Source organism: Bidens hawaiensis, unplaced genomic scaffold, assembly GCF_021521415.1.
Source record: "Bidens hawaiensis isolate Kalapana, Puna unplaced genomic scaffold, B.hawaiensis_p1.1 tig00008376_1, whole genome shotgun sequence".
In the NCBI taxonomy this organism is placed as follows: domain Eukaryota; kingdom Viridiplantae; phylum Streptophyta; class Magnoliopsida; order Asterales; family Asteraceae; genus Bidens; species Bidens hawaiensis.
In genome coordinates this window covers 114,212-134,559 of record NW_027491594.1, presented here as the reverse complement: position 1 = coordinate 134,559, position 20,348 = coordinate 114,212, and the positions used below count along the sequence as shown (strand labels likewise).

General features: G+C 31.7%; 2 protein-coding genes across 2 annotated transcripts; one reads left to right on the top strand and one right to left on the bottom strand.

The window, feature by feature from the left end:
* Positions 1-6,083: 6,083 nt before the first annotated feature.
* On the bottom strand, positions 6,084-7,055 carry LOC143637685 (uncharacterized). The gene is made up of 2 exons (XM_077105015.1): positions 6,708-7,055; positions 6,084-6,638 (listed from the first exon to the last, which is right to left on the bottom strand). The coding sequence occupies exons 1-2, from the start codon at positions 7,053-7,055 to the stop codon at positions 6,093-6,095; spliced, it is 894 nt and encodes a 297-aa protein (XP_076961130.1). The 3' UTR covers positions 6,084-6,092.
* Positions 7,056-13,422: 6,367 nt separating this feature from the next.
* On the top strand, positions 13,423-15,292 carry LOC143637684 (putative WRKY transcription factor 14). Its single transcript, XM_077105014.1, has 3 exons — positions 13,423-13,884; positions 14,001-14,114; positions 14,607-15,292. The coding sequence occupies exons 1-3, from the start codon at positions 13,436-13,438 to the stop codon at positions 15,109-15,111; spliced, it is 1,068 nt and encodes a 355-aa protein (XP_076961129.1). The 5' UTR covers positions 13,423-13,435; the 3' UTR covers positions 15,112-15,292.
* Positions 15,293-20,348: the final 5,056 nt, after the last annotated feature.

Sequence of the window (20,348 nt, the reverse complement as noted above, 5' to 3'; positions counted from 1 at the left end):
TAAAAGCTATGTTATTAAAACAATGATTTACTGCTTTTCATAAATATGTTTATGACATTTTAAGCATTTTTATGACTTTATACATTGCTTGCCATTGTGCCATTGTGGTTAAGTTTGACTTTTAGTGGAAGTTGAGAGTTAAGAGCATAGTTGAAAGTATGAAATGATAACATATACACATAAATATGTATTAAATAGTGATTAATGTGAGAAGATATTAAACTTTACCATAGAATTTGTGGGTTTAATGGCAACAAAAGTAACAAAACTATTAGAGTCGAGTAAACAATGAAACTGAAAGTGTATTTGTTTTACAGAGACGAAATAAAAGTGTTGCAATAGAGTACACTTGAGGACTGTGGATTTAGTTTCGAAAATTTGAGAGCAAACTATAATATGACTTCATCACATGAAGTCAAGTACGATAGTTAATGCCAAGGATTAAAAAGAATGGTCGCGGTTAATTTTTTGTTTTTTGAACTGCTGCAGTCAAGGTTAAGTAAAATAGCGAGAAGTATGAGCGTAAGTTTGGAAACCTCGTATGCAAAAGCATAATACGCTCTTCTAATACACCTCAATCCTTTCAATTCTAGTATACATGTATATTATATGTATTTATGTTTTTTTTAATAGCGCTCAATTTACACACTCTTTGAACTTATCTCTAAATTTTAAATAATATCCTTTTTTAGACTAAAACTATTAACCACTTGAGGAGGAACGTTTTTATTGTAAACCTTGATATCACTTGGCTATAAGATTAGCCACACTGTCCCACATCTTAGCCACCCGTGGGGTCATGCGGCGTCGTCCCATTTGGACGGACGGTGACGGAAGGTGGTTGTTTGTTCAAGTATGGCCCGTATCTAAGGGCTTGATCGGAGTGGAAGTGGGAGACATTACTTAATAAAATTTAGTTTAAATACTAGTTTAAAAATGAATAAGTAATAAAACATTATTTTTTTTATTTTATAGTTGTATTTTTTTTCTAATGCAAAACAAAAAACAAAGTATTATTCAAAGTGTGTTTAATATAAAGTAGATGTATTTGTTACCAGAAAATGATACTCTATAGGTGTCTTAATCTATCGTGCCCCCTCTATGACACTACGTCTCTCAAAATAGAATAAGAAATAAACTAGCATAAAAACAAATCTCAAAATAGAATAAGAAATAAACTAGCATAAAAACAAAACTTCATATGGTATATATCACATCCAAATCCAAAAAAATCAAACTTTTTTTTTTTGGGTTGTATGGCCACTTAAAACACCCATACTAGAAAATTAGGGTTGCAAGTGGTTGATGGTCCATGGCTTCACGCCTATAACTTAGTCTTTCAAACTCTCATTCCACCATCACCACCGTCTTCTTGACTAGGTCCATTCTTTTCCATTTTCTTATATTATATCTCATCAAAATTATATAAATAAATAATATGGTTCTAAGTAGATAACGCATTTATATTTATGTATGAGACTATGACATTAAGGTGGTGTTTGTTTTTCTGAAAACGGTCTACACAAACTTTTTTGTCTGCGTCGCGTAGACATTGTCATGTGCAGACTATTTGTTTTCTCGAAGACGTTTTATTAAAAAACGTCTACACAAGCTCTTCTTGGTGCAGATTTGTCCATCAACTTCTGAGATCTTTTAAGGTCTGTAAAGGGTTAAAACACCACACCCTACCAACACCCATTGTCCACCGCCACCCACCGTCCGCCACCACCACTGTTTACCACCATCATCCACCACCACCAATGTCCACCACCCACCACCAACTTCTACCACCGCCACCACCCACCGTCCGCCACCACCACCCACCACTACCACTATCACATCCAGCACCATCACCACCCACTACCAGTTTATTTTAACAATCTACAGTTCTTAAAAAACATACGGTCTTCTTACAAACTGTAGAGACTAGGTTTGGTCAATCTTTTCTTCTATAGATGTCTGCAGATGTGATCCGCAGACTCTAAATATTTTACCAATAGAAAAACAAACAACACGTAATATAACAATGGAATAACATCATATAACATGTAATGTAACCAAACCATGATTCACAACTTTATAATAAGGTTTGATAAAGCAAAGTAACATGATATAACTATTTATAGATTTTTAATGCGTGCCACTTGTAAAAGTGCAAAAGTGTTTTACGTTGAATGAGAAAGTACGAAGGGTGTAACTAAGTATTATACAGATGTTACAAGCAAAATAAAATGACTCGCTAAAATATTATTTATGAGTTACAAGAATTTATATGTTTAAAAATAGTTTTTTCTGTATAATAATTTTGTAGTGTATAAATTAAAACTAATTTTAGTGCAAGCCGATCATATAATACGCTAGTCTCTTCTTGATAAAGTTTCTTTATTATTCTTTAAGCATTTCAAAATTTAATAATAGTATACTTATATAAAGCTTTTAATTTAATATAGTTATTTATATTTTATGTAATATTTACATATATTCTAAATTTATGACGCTATTCGATTCTTAACTCCAGTCTGACCATTGAACTGCTAAGACGACTAAGTGGATAATACATACATTCAATTATAAAACGCGTTTTTCGTATAAAATGTATTTTAATCCAAGACAACTTGTGAGTAGCCGCTAGGGAATTTAGGATGGGGTTTTGGGCAACATGCAAGAAAATGAAAGTGTTTCTTTGGAGTTTTATGTAGCAAGTTTAGTTTCATACCAACTCAACTTCAAAATTGAACTAGTCATTTGATATCAGATATTTCTACAACTTGTGTTCATCTTTTCAACTTTGTTGATTATTTAATGAATTAACTTTTTGGTAACTTCACAAGTTGCAGCAAAAGATCTGCATATGTAAACCTCAAACATTCTTTTCTTTTGAGAATGGGATGTTGCAATTCCTTAGGTGGGCCTTTCCTATGACAAAATCCCTTTTATATGTTTTAAGGATGATAATTCTTCTTGTAGACATGTAGATATATACTTCTATAATTGTTTATAAGACCCTAATAGTACTCTGTTAACCAATAGAATTATGATAAATTACAACTTGTGCTGGACAAGTGACCTGCAACAGGTGATCATAGGAAACGTATTGAAATGCTAGTAGGTTGGTATCGCTGACAGATATGTTCGGGAAGAGGCCCCATTAACCCACCCAGTGCCCCAATACATAGTTTCTAAAAGAGTAGATTTTGGTCCACTTGAAGTTTAGCTCATTACAGCTTCTGTATTAAGTGCACGAAAAATGTGCTGGATTATATTTTGAGCTTTTATGACAAAATTAAGTATAATACAAAAAAAAAAAGAAAAATGAAATCGATAAATTAAACCGATAAAAGGAAAAACACAGGAAAATAGGATGGGTGTTTCAATAATTTGATCACTTAGATGAGCCGTTAGCACGAGTCATTTGTAGTTTGATCACCAAACTACAGGTTAAAATAGATTCGGTATTTGCAATTTTCAACTTATTTTGAACCTAGTCATTTTTGTCAATTCAGTTTTTGCCTCCATGAAGAAAACTTAAGGATCTTCGTTGAATGGAAACGTCCGAGACAAACATGATTTGCTTAATTATTCATATAAAAAACTCAATTCTAACATGAACAAATTTATCTCATATAATTTGAATGTGAACGTGTAACCATTCATCTAAAGAGGTTGAAGCCAAAAATATCTAAAATGCTATGAAAGCTTAAAAGTGTAAATTATAACTAGTTAATTAAACTCAATTGATTTCCTATAGTTATTCTATAATCGTTACTAGTGGTTCATTTAGGGTAGTTGAAAATATGTTTGATAAATAATAGTGAAGTAGAATTATTTAACTATTGAAAATCTCTTTTATATAAAAAGAGTTATTATTATTTATAATTGTCACAATCGATCAATTTGGTTGTTCCGATCTTATAATCAAGAATAAATAAAGGTTGCGAAGTGAAAAAGGAATCTAAACGTATTATTATTATTATTATTATTATTATTATTATTATTATTTAAATAAAATTTTAACACCATATAGATAATTATTTGATTATTTTCTTAAAAGTTAGAAAGACAAGTTCATATACATTCTTAATTGCTTTTAAATCTGGACATTTTGTATCAACCACGGGAGTTAGACCCTTACCACTAAGGCTAAGGGTAGTGGGGCTTGATCCAAGCCCAAGTGATCCAATATATTTACGACACGTAGGCAGTAACGTGGCACAGGATCAAGCCCCAGAGGGTGTAGTGGTCCAGATGATCCGGGCTTGATTGAATTTTTTTTTTATTTTTTTTAAATAATTTAAAACATTACATCAATAATAATATAAAACATTACATTAATAATAATTTAAAATATTACTAGTCTAATACAAGATTATCGGGTCTTCTATAAAAATAGAGGGCGTCTTTGATCGATCAAAAAATTTATCGTCGTTTGAACCGCTTGACAAATGAGTTCGTCTTCTTTGGAAGAATTGGAAGACGAAGACGATGAAGACGATGCCATTTATAAAAATGAAGAGAAATATAGTTTTGGTAGAGGGAAAATATGGTTTTTAAGAGAATAAGAGAGAATGGGGTGAGTTTTAATTAAAATGGAGTGTGTGGATTGGTATTTATAAGTTTAACAAAAAAAAAAATTAAAAACCTCAATCAACCAAACCAACGGCTATATGCACACCCAACGGCTCAAAAGGGCCCCGTGGTCCGGCTCGCCCCAGCCATTCGCGCCCCTCCTCGCGTGCGGGTGGTAGTGGTGTGCGCGATCAAGCCCCGCTGCCACCTAAATCAAGCCCCTTGGTTCACCCGCCATTACCTTCAGCCTAAGTAATGTAACTGATGCTATATGGCTAAATATGCCCCCATTGGTCCATTCTCTTGTTTATTGAGATAGAAACGATGAAAACTAGGATAGAACTCGTGTGATATACGATGGTTAAAAAGTAAAATAAAAAAAATTAAATTTAATAATATACATATTAACATATCTTATGGATTCATAAGATATAAATATTTTACTAAAATACATAGATTAGTAAGAATAATTTGTATTTACATTTTAAAAGTAATAAAATGGAAGGTTGTGAAAGCATACCAATTAAGAAAAAGAGAAGACTAACATCAATTAATCATAGTTGAGTTGGTAAGCCATAAACATTTTAAAAGTAAGGTATTGAGTTCAATTCCTACCAACAACATATTATCATTCTATCATTCATAAAGAAAAAATTGTAAAAAATGAAAATTTATACATTTGGAGTTTATGTGAAGGATCTAATCTTTAGAATCTAACTAACTATTGGTAATTACACTACAGTGACATTTGCTCTGTTAATACAAAGTAAAAAACTTATGTTACTTGTACTAAAATTATGCTACTTATAAATAGATTTTATATTCACAAATTGTGTGAATTTTGCTTTTCGTTTCGACCCCGTTCGCACGATAAAATCATTCGTACGTTATCCTTCACACACCCACACATATAATCCTTGTAATTTGCTAAATAAAATAATATTGGTTCCCTAGTATATGGTAAAAAAGTGTTATTCTATTCCACCTTTTAGAAAGAAAAGAACATAAATCAAAATACTTAATAACATGACGATACATTTATAGAAAACTTCTACCCCGATCACACGCAATGGAACCGTAGACAGTCAAGTGAAATCCAATCCACGAAATAAAAAGGTTGTCTTAATCAAAACTCCAAGGGGGTGTTTGGTACAGAGAATGGAATTGTAGAGAAATGGAATAGAGAAATGGAATTGCAGAGAAAGGGAATTGGTCTGAAGAATGAGAATTGACTGTTCTGTTTGGTAGTACAGAGATTTCAGTAAAGAAATATAGCTGAGAATCATTTCTCTTGTTTGGTACATAGAAAATAAACAGAGAATTATATCAACTTTATCATTAGCACAAGTATTTTTTTCATAACAAATATTTATTAAAAAATAAAAAACATATAAAAAGATGCATAAATTCCAACCAAAATATGTATTGATCAAACCAATTCACATACAAAACATAGTTTTTAAGCAAAAAACATCAACCATAGTTAAAACCAATTCACATACAAAACATACTTCAACCATACACAACTATCCCATTGAACCATCAGTATACAACTCGACCATCTCAATTTTCTCTTCTATTGTCAACGCAAGAAAAGAACGTCCTAGATCCACATCTTTACCAATCAAATGAGCTGCTTTGAACCGTTTTTTCGTAGTGATACCTGGTAAAGCTTTCAACTCATCACTAACCTTTTCATAGATTTCACGAGCCTCCATACCTTCTTTGCTAAGTTGTTCACCCACCATCTCCCCAAATCGAAGCAAAACTTCCTTGATATCTTTGCAAGACTCTCGATATATCTCATCTGCATCCGTGCTTCTACCTCTTTTGCGCTTGCTTGTTACACTTCCTGTTTGTCCTTCAGATCTATCAACATTTGGAACGGCTTCATCAACAAAATCAAAGTCTTCAATATCAACAGGTGAGCTTTTTTGCGTCTCTTGAACAACATCTTCTTCTCCAAGGTTAACTGCTTTACTACCAGTAGCTCTATCCTTACCGAATATGGTATACAATTTGTCATAGAAAGGAAATGACTTGTCACGAAAATTCACAACACCTTTGTGAGACTACAAGACAATTACAAATAAATTAGACTAAAATTTTAAAATCTAAAAAATATATTTTTTAGAATATACCTTCACGTATTCATTCCAAACACTATCATCGACAATAATACAACATTTTTGTTCATCCCAACCAAACCCACTTGTATGCACCATATCATATACAATGCTAAAGTGTGTCTTCCATGTCTTCATCCTAGACTTTATATGTGGTTCTGCTTTGAGGCCAGAGTTAGGAAGACTTACATCTAGCAATTGTTGAACACCATTTAAATAACCTGGTTTGAATCCATTGTCAACACCAACATACTTTCCGGATGCATGTATCTCCATTAATGCATCAATTAGCTTTGCATCTTCATCATTTGTCCAGGTATGCTTGCTCCGAGTAACTCCTCTCACTATATTTGAATCTGCCATGTCTACGTACAAATGCATAATTATACAATTAAAAATCATAATTCATGTAGGATTAAAGGAGAACTCACAGGTTACATTTGGTGATGATTAAATGATTGATAGAAGCTGATTCCAGGTACGGCGGCGATGCTGATGGATGTTAGTATGATAAGCTAAAACACCATAACCGAACTCACAGTCATGTTCGAATTCACAGGTTATATAAAATGTGCGACTCCAAACATGACACATTATATCACCTCTATCTACATGTTGCATGTACAAAATTATCCCAAACCACCCATTTAGCAAACAATTCGAAATCAACAATTTTTATCTTTATTAAATTAACATTCTTAAGATAACTATAAGTCTATAACACACATCAAATGCAAAAGTATGAAATCAATAATTTTTATCTATGACTCATACCTTTAATTGCAAATGCTGAATTTTCTCACAAATACAAGCTTAAATGAAACCTGCATAATGCAACACAAAGAAATGAATAAAGGAAAACAAAAGTTAGATAGAAATATCAAAACAGTTAACCTAACAATTAGTATAAGAGGGAAATGGACAACTACTCAAACAAAACCCCCCCCCCCCCATAAAGATATTACTCATGTGCATGTTACATAAAGTAAATAACAGTCAAGCTGTGACAGATAAGAAAAATAGTTTTCAAACACGATAGTTTATACATTAAAGTAGCCCATTCCCTTCTATGTTCGATTCAAACCAACGAACCCAACTTTTGCTTAGCATCATGTAGAGCCATATAGACACACTACTTAAACTGAATCAAAATTAGCATAACAAAAAGACCCATGCTTCCCTTCTATGCACAATTTTAAGTTTTAACCCACTTTACCCAACCCTTTACAAACAATAGATACCATTCTTTAGTTACATTGCATGGTAATAAAGCTGGAAAATCGTAAATATAAACCATAATTGAACAAAATTAATTAATTAATTGCAAGTTAGTTGGAATAGTTGAAGAGCGATACAAGTTGTTTGTCAAACACATTAGTGGAACTATTTCTAAAGGGCAATTTGCCACCACGAATCAGTCTTTAAAAAATTAAACTTAATGATATTATCAAAAAAAGTAGCAATCTATCAAAGGAAAAAATCGACAATTAGCAATCAAACTCAGTATGAATTCAGATTGAAGATAATAACATACAGAAACATTAAACCTAACTTTACCTTCTTTTGAAAACTGCTAGCGAACAACCAACGGTGAGAGGGACGAGGGTGAATGGAGAGTCGACGAGAAAAAGCAGACGATGACTGACGAAGAGGATAGACATCAGCCAAAGCTGACGGCGAGAAAAGAATGGGCCGTCGAGAGGCAGTTTTTTATTTGAACCTACAGGTGACTGCCGCTGTGTTCCTGAGTTCTATACATGGAGAGAAAAGAATTGGTTTGAAAGGAAAAGGAGGAAAATGGGAGAAATGAAACCCTAGAAATCTAATTCTCCGCTTTTTTTAGAGAAACAAAATCAGAGAAATGGAAATGGTTTATTTCCATTTCTCACCTCTTTCTTTCATAAACAAACAAGAGAATTCTTTCCAATTCCATTTCTCACCCCTCAATTCCCTCGACCAAACACCCCCCAAGTCTCCAATTATGACATCCCTTCTATCCCAATTCACACCTCGAAACGTGTCGTTGTTATTAGGGGTGAGCAGAAAACCGAATTAACCGAATCGAAACCGAATTAACCGAAAAAACCGCAACGAAAAAACCGAGCCGAAGCATTAACCGACGGTTAATTTTTTGTTTTTTTTTTAAAACCGAAATTTCGGTTTCAATTCGGTTATCCATTTTTGAAAAACCGAAAAAACCAAACCAAATCGATTGATGATGATAAAGATTATCAAAATGATGAGGAATGGACTAAACTTTTAAGATAAATAAATAAAATGATAAATGAAAATCAGGATTAAACTTTTAATACTTTTTAATTTTTAAACTCCATGTAACAACTTTGTATTCGTATAGTTCCACGTAACACGTGCTTATTTTTGTTTTTTGAATTCAATATATATGTGGATTGTGGTACTCTAACACGTTCTTATTCAAGCTTAAAATATGCATTTCTATTTTTAAATTTTTTTTGCAATGTCAACACATAATTGAAAAAAAACCAAAAATAACCGAACCGAAAACCGAAATTAACCAAAAAACCGAAAAACTGGAAAACCGAAAACCGAACACTTTGCATATTCAGATAACCGATTACTTCGGTTTCGATTTGGGTTTCGCTTAATAACCAAGCCGAACCAAACCATACTCAGTCCTAGTTGTTAAAAGAGGGTAAGCTTGTAATCAAAGACGAAACGTGTGATGTAAAACAAAGATTTCGGATCAAAATCATGACACATTTTTCCTATAAAAAATTGTACCTAGATTTAAATATATAAAGAAGATATGAAAAGTCGTTGATTTAAGTTTTTATATTATTGGCTCACATCAATGATATTTCTAAAAATAAGCTAATGTCTGGTTCCGATACCGATGAGAACTAATTTGTCTTTTGTGTGATCGTAAACAAAATAAATGACCGTTTTCGTAAGTATGTTACTTTTACCACATAAAAAAACATATGTGTATAATACTAGTCTATTCATAATTAATAATTAACTAGACACGTATTCTAATATTTTGAGTCTAATATCTTTAATTCTTCCTAATTTTTAAGTATACAAGTTATTAAAGCATATGGTTTATATGTATAGATCATAGATGTATTGCACACCGCTTCGTACTTATTTCGTGGTACATATATGGTTCATGCAGCACCGCCTATGCCAAATCAGTACCCCATCCCGCAACGTCTTTCTCCCCTTCCATACTGCCCATGTCATGTTGCATCTCATGGGCATAACACAAAGCATTATAAAAGGTTTCAAAGTCTAAAAATGGTTTTCCCTATACACCCCTAAACACTTTATATTACAAGCAGCATAGCAGTATGTACAAACCTTGTAATAATACCCATCCCGTATATATGAGAGAGAGAGAGAGAGAGAGAGAGAGAGAGATATTTGATAAGAAGCATATTGATATATAAAATTTCGAGTGAGGAACATGTGATAACAATGGTACAAACAAAAGAAAGCCCAAATATGGAATGGTATGATTCAACAACTTTTTGAGTGCGATCACTACCTTATTGAGTGCATCAATAGTATAACATGATGAATCAATTTAAATATATTATAAACTTTTAGATGGATGTATAGAGAGAGTGCATCTTAATTTATTATATTGATTCATCCCCTAATATATAGTTGTTACTATTACGGGGGCGTGTAAGAAATCGAAAAAATCGGTCCGAAACTGAAAAAATCAAAAAATTAAACAAAAGAAAAACTGAACCGAAACAAAACCGACAGTTTGGTTTATGTTTTTTAAATACCAAACTAGCGGTTCAGTTTTGGGTTTGCATGTAATGACAACCGGAAAACCCGAACCGAATTTCTAGATTTTTATATTTTATTTTAAGTAATTTATAAGAATTTAATAAATATTTAACTCAAATACTTTTGGCCAAGTATATAATAATATATTAGTTAACAATTAAAAAATTATTTATACCTAAATTCATTATTTTCGGCCTAAAAATTTCAAGTTCAAACGACCAAAACCAAAAAACCGAACTGAAACCAAAATAACAACCGAAAAACCGAAGCCAAACGGTTTCAAAAATCCAAAAATCGAAGTTTTGGTTTTAGCTCAAAACCGCACCACGCACACCCCTAGTTGCTATATCTAGCTCTAAAGTTTTCAAATTTAATAGAATTATTTCCGAATTTAATTGAATCATGTATTTAGGGTTTTAGGTCACAAATTTAAGGTTTAACTTCATCAGTATGCTTGGTATGAGGTAATGGAATGGATGAGGTAATGGAATAGATCATTATCATTCCATTGTTTTGTTTCGATTCTATGTGGAAGTGGAATGAACCATTACTTTGTGTTGCTTGGTAGACGAAGGAATGAAGTAAAAATGTTGGTGACTCGAGGTGATGATGGTGTAGGGGTAGTGGTGGGTGGTGGTGACGGAGGCGGTACTGGTCGGAGGCAGCGGCGATTGGCATTGATGGTGGGTGGCGACGACAGTGGTGTGATAGCCTGATAGGTGGCAGTAGCGATTGGTGATGGTCATAGGCGGCCATGATGACGTTGGCAGGTTGTGGCGACGACGGTCTGAGGCAGTGGTGGGCGGCGGCGGTGGTTGGTAGTGGTGGTGGAAGTGGTAGACGTGGTTGGAGGGTGGTGGAGGTGAAGTACGGTGAAAGATGGAAAAAAAAACAAGGTAATAAATCATTTCATTCTATTAAACAACCAAACATTTTTTTTTTCATTTCTTAGTTTTGATCCCTTCCATTTCGCCTCAAATTTTTACATACCGAAGCTACCTTAATGTTTTCTTAGAGACACAAAAAAAAGATTAGTGTAATGGTGTTTTGCTTAGTATTTTCAGTAAAAATGATATTGAAAATAAAATATATAATAAATATGCTAGCAACTTAGCTACCAGGCCTGTTAAACTTTTATATAATATTATATTTTATGGGATCGGGGGCATCAATTGCCCATAAAGTGGAAATCCAATCCTATCGAAGCCGTAGATTGGTCCAAAAAGGGAAACTAGAAAAAGAAAGAGTACGTCGTAATATCTTACGTATGCATGACAACATATTACCTAAGAATTAAAACACTTCAAAATAATTTTAAATTAAAAAAGAAATAATAAGAGATAGAATAAAGCATAAAGGAATTTTGGTACCGAAAATTGTAATTCAAAAAAGTTATAAATGGTAAAAGTGAAAGAAAGAAAAATATTATCTTTCATCTTGTTAAAAATTAATTTAACTACTTTTTAAAGCTAAACGAGTTTTATCACTTCATTATTCTTTTACAAATTAAGACAAATAAAATCAAGAATTTTATCATGCTTAACTAGAATATATTATCGTATTTATTAAAATGACTTCTTAACTGTTGGTTATAACGTTGGGTATATCTAAGTTGTCCAGTTTGTTGTGTACATGATCTTAAACATTATTCTATTATAGTAGTGTGTCTAAAGTAGTACACCATTACGTTTACGTTAAATCCAACGGTGCATCTAATATAACACTGCAATGAAACATTCATGTTGTCCATGTCTAGTTATATGAATGCACTTGACGATTATAAATGATGGATCTAAAAGTAATTTAACTAATTTAATATATATATTCACTCTAAAATACACATGTCTCGTGCATAAAAATATAAACTTGCACAAAAAAGCTAGCATGTTAATGTATGTATCTCTGAAACGGCAAGATATGTATATTATTTAACCAATTGATCGAGACAAACTTTATTGCCAGATATATATCTTTGTTTATAATAAGTAGCTATATGTTTTTTTGTGCTTCCTAAAAAAGTAAGTACGTTGTACAAGTGTACAACTACCTTTTGAATGTTTAAAAAGTTACTTTTAGCATTAAAAGTGATAATGGGAACACTTGATTCAGACAATAAATTTGATAGCAACGTTGCAACACAAAGTTAATAAAATAATTATGAAAATTAGAAATAAGTGTCGCGAAATTGAATTTTAAATTTGAAAACTGAATCTTGTACAGCAAAGATTTTGTCAAACTTACGGCAATGTAGTTATTAATTATCGAAAATAATCCAAAGTCAAAAAAATTATACTATCAAATATTGTCAACTAATACCACAGACATATATAACAAAAGAAAAAAAACTTAATACTAGGTTATTTGATAGGCTTCCATCTTAATTTTCAAAGTTTAGCTTATAGCATTCTACATAAATGCATTCGTACGTACATACATATAAGCATCATCCATCCATACATGTATATATTGAAGCATAAAAACCAAATAAGCAAATCATTATCAAAATAACCTGACTGATTAAAAAATTCTTGATTCAGTTAAAAAAAATTTTATAACCAAAATTTAATTATGGTTTGGATATATACAAAAATCATCGAATTACCCTACTAGCAAATATTAGATATAAGTTTTTTATGATATAAATAGATTTAATAATAATAATAGGTAATATTTTCCATCACCGGTATATATTTAAAATAGAAGCAAAAAGAGCATGCAAAAGTCGAGTCAAGCTTGAGTTTGCGAAGCGAGTAAAACCGCAAGCCGTGTTACGTTTTTGTCCAACCCTTGACTTACCACAAAAGTCAACATCCCACTTGTCCACACTTGCTTCTAATATATCCTTATAAACCTACCTTCTTCCATGTTTCCTAACACACAAAATTATTCATTCACTTATAAAAAGGTCAACACCTTCTCTTCTATTCCATTCCATTCTACACACCATCTTCATCTTCTTAATAATGGCCGAATGGGGTTTACAAGCAATCATCAGACCTAAAGAGCATCTTCATGATGATCACTTTGGACCCATTGACATCAAGCATGAATATGATCAAGCTCTTCTCTTTTGTTACCCTCACCTATTTGATCATCATCATGATAATCAACATGAATATGATCTTGCAACAACAAGCACCAATATGCAAACAAATGCTACCGATGAATTAAACCAGCTTTACAAGCCGTTTTATAATCAAGTTACTTTTGGTGCTGGTGCTGGTGCTGGTGCTGGTGCTGGTGCTGGTGCTGGTGCTGGTGCTGGTGCTGGTGCTACTAATGATATTGAAAATATTCGTTATCGTTATCTTGATTCGGATCAAGATATTCGACATGATCGAGGACAACAAATCAAGAATTTTAGTGGGTCTGCTTCCAACACATCTCAACTTGCACCAAAGCTCAAAAAAAGGTGAGTTTTTTTTGTGACTCTTGATTTTTCTTGAATTACACAAACCCTACATGTGATAATATTATATTATTTCAATGAACATTATATTAATGACATTTTTGTGTGTGTGTGAACAGGAAGAATCAACAAAAGAGGGTTGTGGTTCAAGTAACAGCAGCTGGTTTGTCTTCAGATCCATGGGCTTGGCGTAAATATGGTCAAAAACCAATCAAAGGCTCAATCTATCCAAGGTATATTCATGACCTCATGTTATTGTTGTATAGATTATTGTTATTTGATTTATGAATTTTTTAAGTTTGGTTACTAATTATTAATTATGGTTCTATCTCTAGTTTGAATATTAGAATGTGTTATTAACGTTTTATAATCGTTAATAGTTGGTTATCTTATTATTAATCCTTTCATTTTAGTGTGATCTTCGGAGATCTGTTTTTCATCTGTTCAACGTAAAGAAAATATTATTCACCAATATACTTCGTTTTCATTGTAATCTTTATATACAAAAGAGATCCGTTTTCAGTCGTTCCATACGCATAAAGTTTTATTCACCAATATGATTTTCATAATAATCTCTCAGCCTAAGGAGATCTAGTTTTAGTTTGTTTACAAATGCAAAGTATGTCACTACAAATGAATTAACATTTTTGTCACTTTTTATGACTAAATTTTGGTGACTATTTTATGTATTGGTTGTGATGCTAATTATTGTTTAAATTCTACAGAAGTTATTATAGATGTAGCAGTTCAAAAGGTTGTATGGCAAGGAGACAAGTGGAGCAAAGTTGCACTGATTCAAGCATCTACATTTTAACCTATACCGCGGATCACAACCACCCACAACCAACTCGACGTAATTCATTAGCTGGAATCAACCACAATCGGTTCAAAGCTACTCCAAAGAGTCCCACTAATAACGACGTTGATAAAATTGTCACAAAAGTCACAAAATCAAAAGGGTCACCTTTTCATTCTCCAACAACCATTTCAACTTCATCTATTGAAGATGAAATCTTCCGGCAGTCAAACATCAAAGAAGAGACAACGTTATACAACAAATGTGACGATCAAGGACAAACGATGATGCCGGTAATCAACGATGAAGATTATATGGTTTTTAGTGATGATTTCTTTGAAGGTTTGGAGGATTTAGGAGGGTATAAAATGGAGTCTTCATCTAATTATTATTCCTCAAGCAAACAATTTCCTGATCATCATGTGTTTTGCTAGCATCGATGATGGTTGATCCTAGTATAAGTATTTGTTGTTTATTATTTTTTTCAAATTATTTTGATTTGTAAATTTAGAGAGTTTTTCTTTTAGAATAAAATTTTTGTTTTATGATTTTATGTTTACATATTGTCAATGTAATCTATAAAAAAATGTAAATGTTACACTCCATGAACACGGCAAAAAATTTCAAACATTTAATAGAAATTAATTATATTCATAATGAATTATTTAAAGTTTATGATGTCAAATATTACGTCGCTCAGTTATTATGCAAAGACCAGACCATCTGTCCATTTGTAATGCTTGATAATCATATATATGTTTTTTCAGTAAATACAATATGTGTAAGTAAAACTGAAGTGTAATAAAAAAAAATTATTATCATCAATAAAGATGTATGTAAATGCTTCTTTATGGATTTACATCACAAACAAACAAAGTAACAAAATATGAAGTTTGAAATAAATAATATAAAGAGATTGGAGTATTTCTATTAATTAAGATTTTAGAAGGAAAATATTTTTAAAAATATATAAAATTTGAAAATCCGGTACACCGGCGAGATTCACTAGTTTCGACTAGTATCCGACATGCATGTCGTAACTTATACAGCTAGAACAAATTATATTCATTTAGGCTGGTGTGATCTAATAAGTAACTATAAAAATTAGCTTTTAACTTTTTACCCCCTTTTAGTGTACGGGAAGAATTTTATATATGGTTGTCTTTTTTTATTTTCTTATCGGAACAATTTATTTTTTTAAATGGTATTGAAATGCAACTAGCAATTTTAGGTGACATACAAAAAGATCCTATCTTTGTTTTTTATTAATAAGAAGGTATTTAATAACATTAGTTAATGTGTATAGAGAAAGTCATTTATATTACAAGTTACAATATAATGTGATTAAAATATCCTAGGGTTTAGTAATAATTAATAAATTGTGTTGATTTACAATTAGTATAATCACATATATATATATCTAACTAATATATTAAAGGAAAACCAATTTACCCACTTGTCATTCTCCTAGGGTGCCCACCTAATGTTTCATGTTATCCATTTTTCATGCTTATAATTTTCACATAATTAATCAATTAATTTTAATCATATTGCTAAACTTCTTACTATACTATTAAAGCAAAACAAGATATCCACATGGCTTTTAAATAGGATGTCTACATAAGCTTACAATGTTTCCATCTCTAGAGTTACCACATAATTCACCAATTAATATTTTCTAAAATCATAACCTCATTACTTAATTTTTTCTAGAATCATAACCAATTATTTCCTTTCAAATGATTTAAAAATCGATTTTGACTACAATTAATTATTTATAACTAATTTTTGATACATTTTTTAGTATGACTATTACTTTAGCAATTCAATGATTTGTTTATTTATACAGTTTCTCATTCGCACTATTTATACAAAATTTTCCTACATCTTGTGGTTTTGCAGAAAAAAATGTAAATAATTCTTATGATGGCTATATATATATATATATATATATATATATATGTTTGACACCGGCCACTGTCATAGTATGTCATTATTACAATATATCCACATGATTGTCACTTTTCCTCCAAAAATGGTTTGTACATTATTTATTTCTAACACATTCAATTGAATTAAGTTATTTACTTATTTAACGATAAGCCAATTTTAAATAAAACTAAGTTCTAAAAATGACATATATATCACACCTTAAAAGTTAAAACCCATACGCATGACTTGTGTTAGATTTCTACACCAGACAACATAAGGGAGTGCGATTATTTTTAAGTTAAGGGGCAACATTCGAACCGAGCGAGTGACGTGAAGGGGTCTGTAACATTCTCCCGTTAGAGATATATATTTTCATTTCATGTATAAATTTGTTGTTTAATGGTATACATTTGCGTGTTGTTTAATGGTATATTGTGTTAGACAAGTGGCATTTGCGTGTTGTTTAATGGTATATTGTGTTAGACAAGTGGCATTTGCGTTTATGTCATGATGGAAATTTTGTTTGAAAAAAAGGATGAAATAGTGATTATAATAATAAAATATCTTGAATTTACTGGTGGAAATGACATAAAGTGGAGATGGGAATATTAAAATGTGAAACTGTGAAAGTGTGTGTAGGCTAGTTTGGGGACGCCGAATTTTGCGCCACGCTTTTGATCGCCAATTGAAAGGGATGGTCAAACATATTTTACATCTTCCAAATTGGACATTTTAATAACACAGTTGGAAATTAAATATACTACAATATATCCCAACCAAACAACTTTTACCCGAAACTCTACCAACCCGAAAAAACCCGTACCAGAATCTGAACTAATCCAACCCGAAAAACCCAAACCCTAGAAAAGACTAACCCGAACCCGAACCGAAGTAATTTGGGTTGGTTCTCGGGTTTGATTTATAATTTTCGGGTCAACCCGAAAAATCCGAATAAACTTTTAGTTTCGGGTATAATATGTTAAGTCTTAGCTACTAAAGTTAGTAGAATATAACCTTAATCAACTTTTGTCATTCCAACTATATGGATCGATTGCTTATTGTTAATTTATGTTTTCCGTTTATTACTAATAGCAACCATAATCGAACAACCAAATCACGCTCGACTGAAGACGATTATGGTTCGAGTTTGTTTCACTCTTCTTTTGAATTGTTTTATCAAGTTATGTTGGTTTCTTATTTGATTATTTGCGTTAAAGCAAAGAAGAATATGTTTTACATTTAGCATTGTAGTTTTTTAGTTTGTTTTGTTTTCTAGGATACTCGAAACCCGATTATCCAAACCCGAAAAAACCCGAATTACCCGAACACGAAAATTCCGTGAGAGATTTGAGTTGAGTTTCGGATCAAGATTTAAAAATTTGAAACCCGAAGAACCTGACCCGAAACCCGAAAAACAACCTACTGCATCGTGAAAACTTTATTTTGTTCAAGTTTCTGTTAAATCATGTAACTAAAGGAAAAAATCAACAAACTTATAAAAACATTTTTTTTGGACAACTAATTTCTTTCCTCCTTTCACCCATGTTTGAAGTGCTATTAAAACTCAACCATTTGGTTATAAGGCATACATCTTTACCACTGGACCAAGCTAGTGGTTGTCACTTATAAAAAACATTACTTTGTTGTGAATAAAAAGGGAATATAAATATTCAAGTTCAAGCTCGTCTAAATGATAAAGCTATTAAATTTGAACTCAACTAGTTTGTTACAAATTTTTATTTATATAAAGTATAAACAAATGTTTTCTACATATCTTTTTAATTTTATATATAACATAATATTTATCATTTAATTATTGAGTAAAGTGTCATTTTCGTCCTTGTGGTTTGACAAATAATACGAATTTAGTTCAAAAAGTTTATTTTTTGCATATGGACCCTCCACGTTTCTCAATTCTTGCCAATTACATCTAGATAACTAACCTCGTTAAATTTAATCGTTAAGTCAGGGGTAGACATGTCTTTTCATCGGTTTTTATTATATGAGTAAAATGCCAAAATTGTCCCTGAGGTTTGGTCATATTTGCGAATTTCGTCCAAAAATATTTTTTTTCGCAAGTAGACTCTCGATTTTTCCCAACCGTTGCCAATTTGGTCCAAATTGTTAACTCGGTCTAAATTCAACGTTAACTTATGGGTGTTACTGTCTGTTTACATGTTTGTTTACATTATTGTTATTAAGTGTTTGTTTGATGACATATATAACATTTCACGATTCCTATGTTTGAATCCAATATATTATCCGTTTGTTTATTCTTCTTTATTTTTAGTCATATAAGGGGTTTAGCTTAACGTAATAATAATAACAATGTAAACAAATATGTAAAAGGACAGTAAAACCCCTGAGTTAACGTTAAATTTAGACCGAGTTAACAAATTGGACGAAATTGGCAACAGTTGGGAAACATCGAGGGACTAATTGCGAAAAAAATATTTTTGGATGAAATTAGCAAATGTGACTAAACTTCAGGGACGATTTTGACATTGTACTCATGTAATAAAGAAAGAGTGAAAAGACATGTCTACTCCTGAGTTAACGATTCAATTTAACGGAGTTAGTGATTTGGATGTAATTGGCAAGAATTGGGAAACGTGGAGGGTTCATATGCAAAAAATAAACTTTTTGAACTAATTTCGCATTATTTGCCAAACCACAAGGACGAAAATGACACTTTACTCTTTAATTATTTGTATCATATTTACCTATATAATAGTATTTATTATGGTAATACACATGTATTTATTAAATAAAAGTTATTTATTTATATAAATAAAAGTTTAGGCCTTAAACTCAGCATATGGGATTGACTTTTGACTCAAGCATGGGCTTAGACCCGTTCCAACTTTACTTCATCTCAATATCTTGTGAGCAGCTCAGCTTATTTGCCCCCTTATACTTGAACATTAAGACTAGCACACTAATTCATACTTGTAAACGCTTACATTTTAGCCATATAGTCCCCACAAACAACCAAATTCAAATATTTAGGGTCGATTATCCAAAATAACATGTCGCTCGTCACATTCATACATATGGGTGCAAGTGGAGAAAGGCTACATGCTTATTGCGTGACAAAAGGTTTCCAAGAATATTAAAGGGTAAACTTCATTGGGTTGCAATTTAAGCGGTTATGTTATATGAAAATTTATTGTTGGTCGTTAAGAATAAACAAACGTGAACACATAAATGAAGATGCTAAGATGAGTGCATGGCCACAAAAAAATGCACCGAACAAAAATATAGTTTTTCAAACGAAATCGAGGATGACACATATATCAGGTAAGGTTGGTGATAGAATATTAAGATGGTTTAAGCATGTCAAGTGAGATTGAGACAGTTTTGAGTAATAAAAGAGAAGGTTATAAATACATTATTTTGTTTTTGAAATAAATGGCCACGTGGGTGTGGTTCCAATTTGGACGGCACCACCTTTCGTTTGGCATGGCGGCTCATAACAGATTAGTCAGTCGGCTACATCAAAATATAATATAAAACTGTATCTATAATTAATTAGAAAAAAAGAACACCAATATGCTACTAGTTAAATAGTATCATTATAGTCATCCAAAATTTCAAATCATGCTTTAAAGCTTACCTACACGTTCTTTATCCTATGTTTTTAAACACTATTACAAAAAAAAAAAAAAAAAAAAAAAAAAAAAAAAAAACAAACAAACTTTTCTTACAACAATGATAAAGAGTCCCTGGTGGACCCATT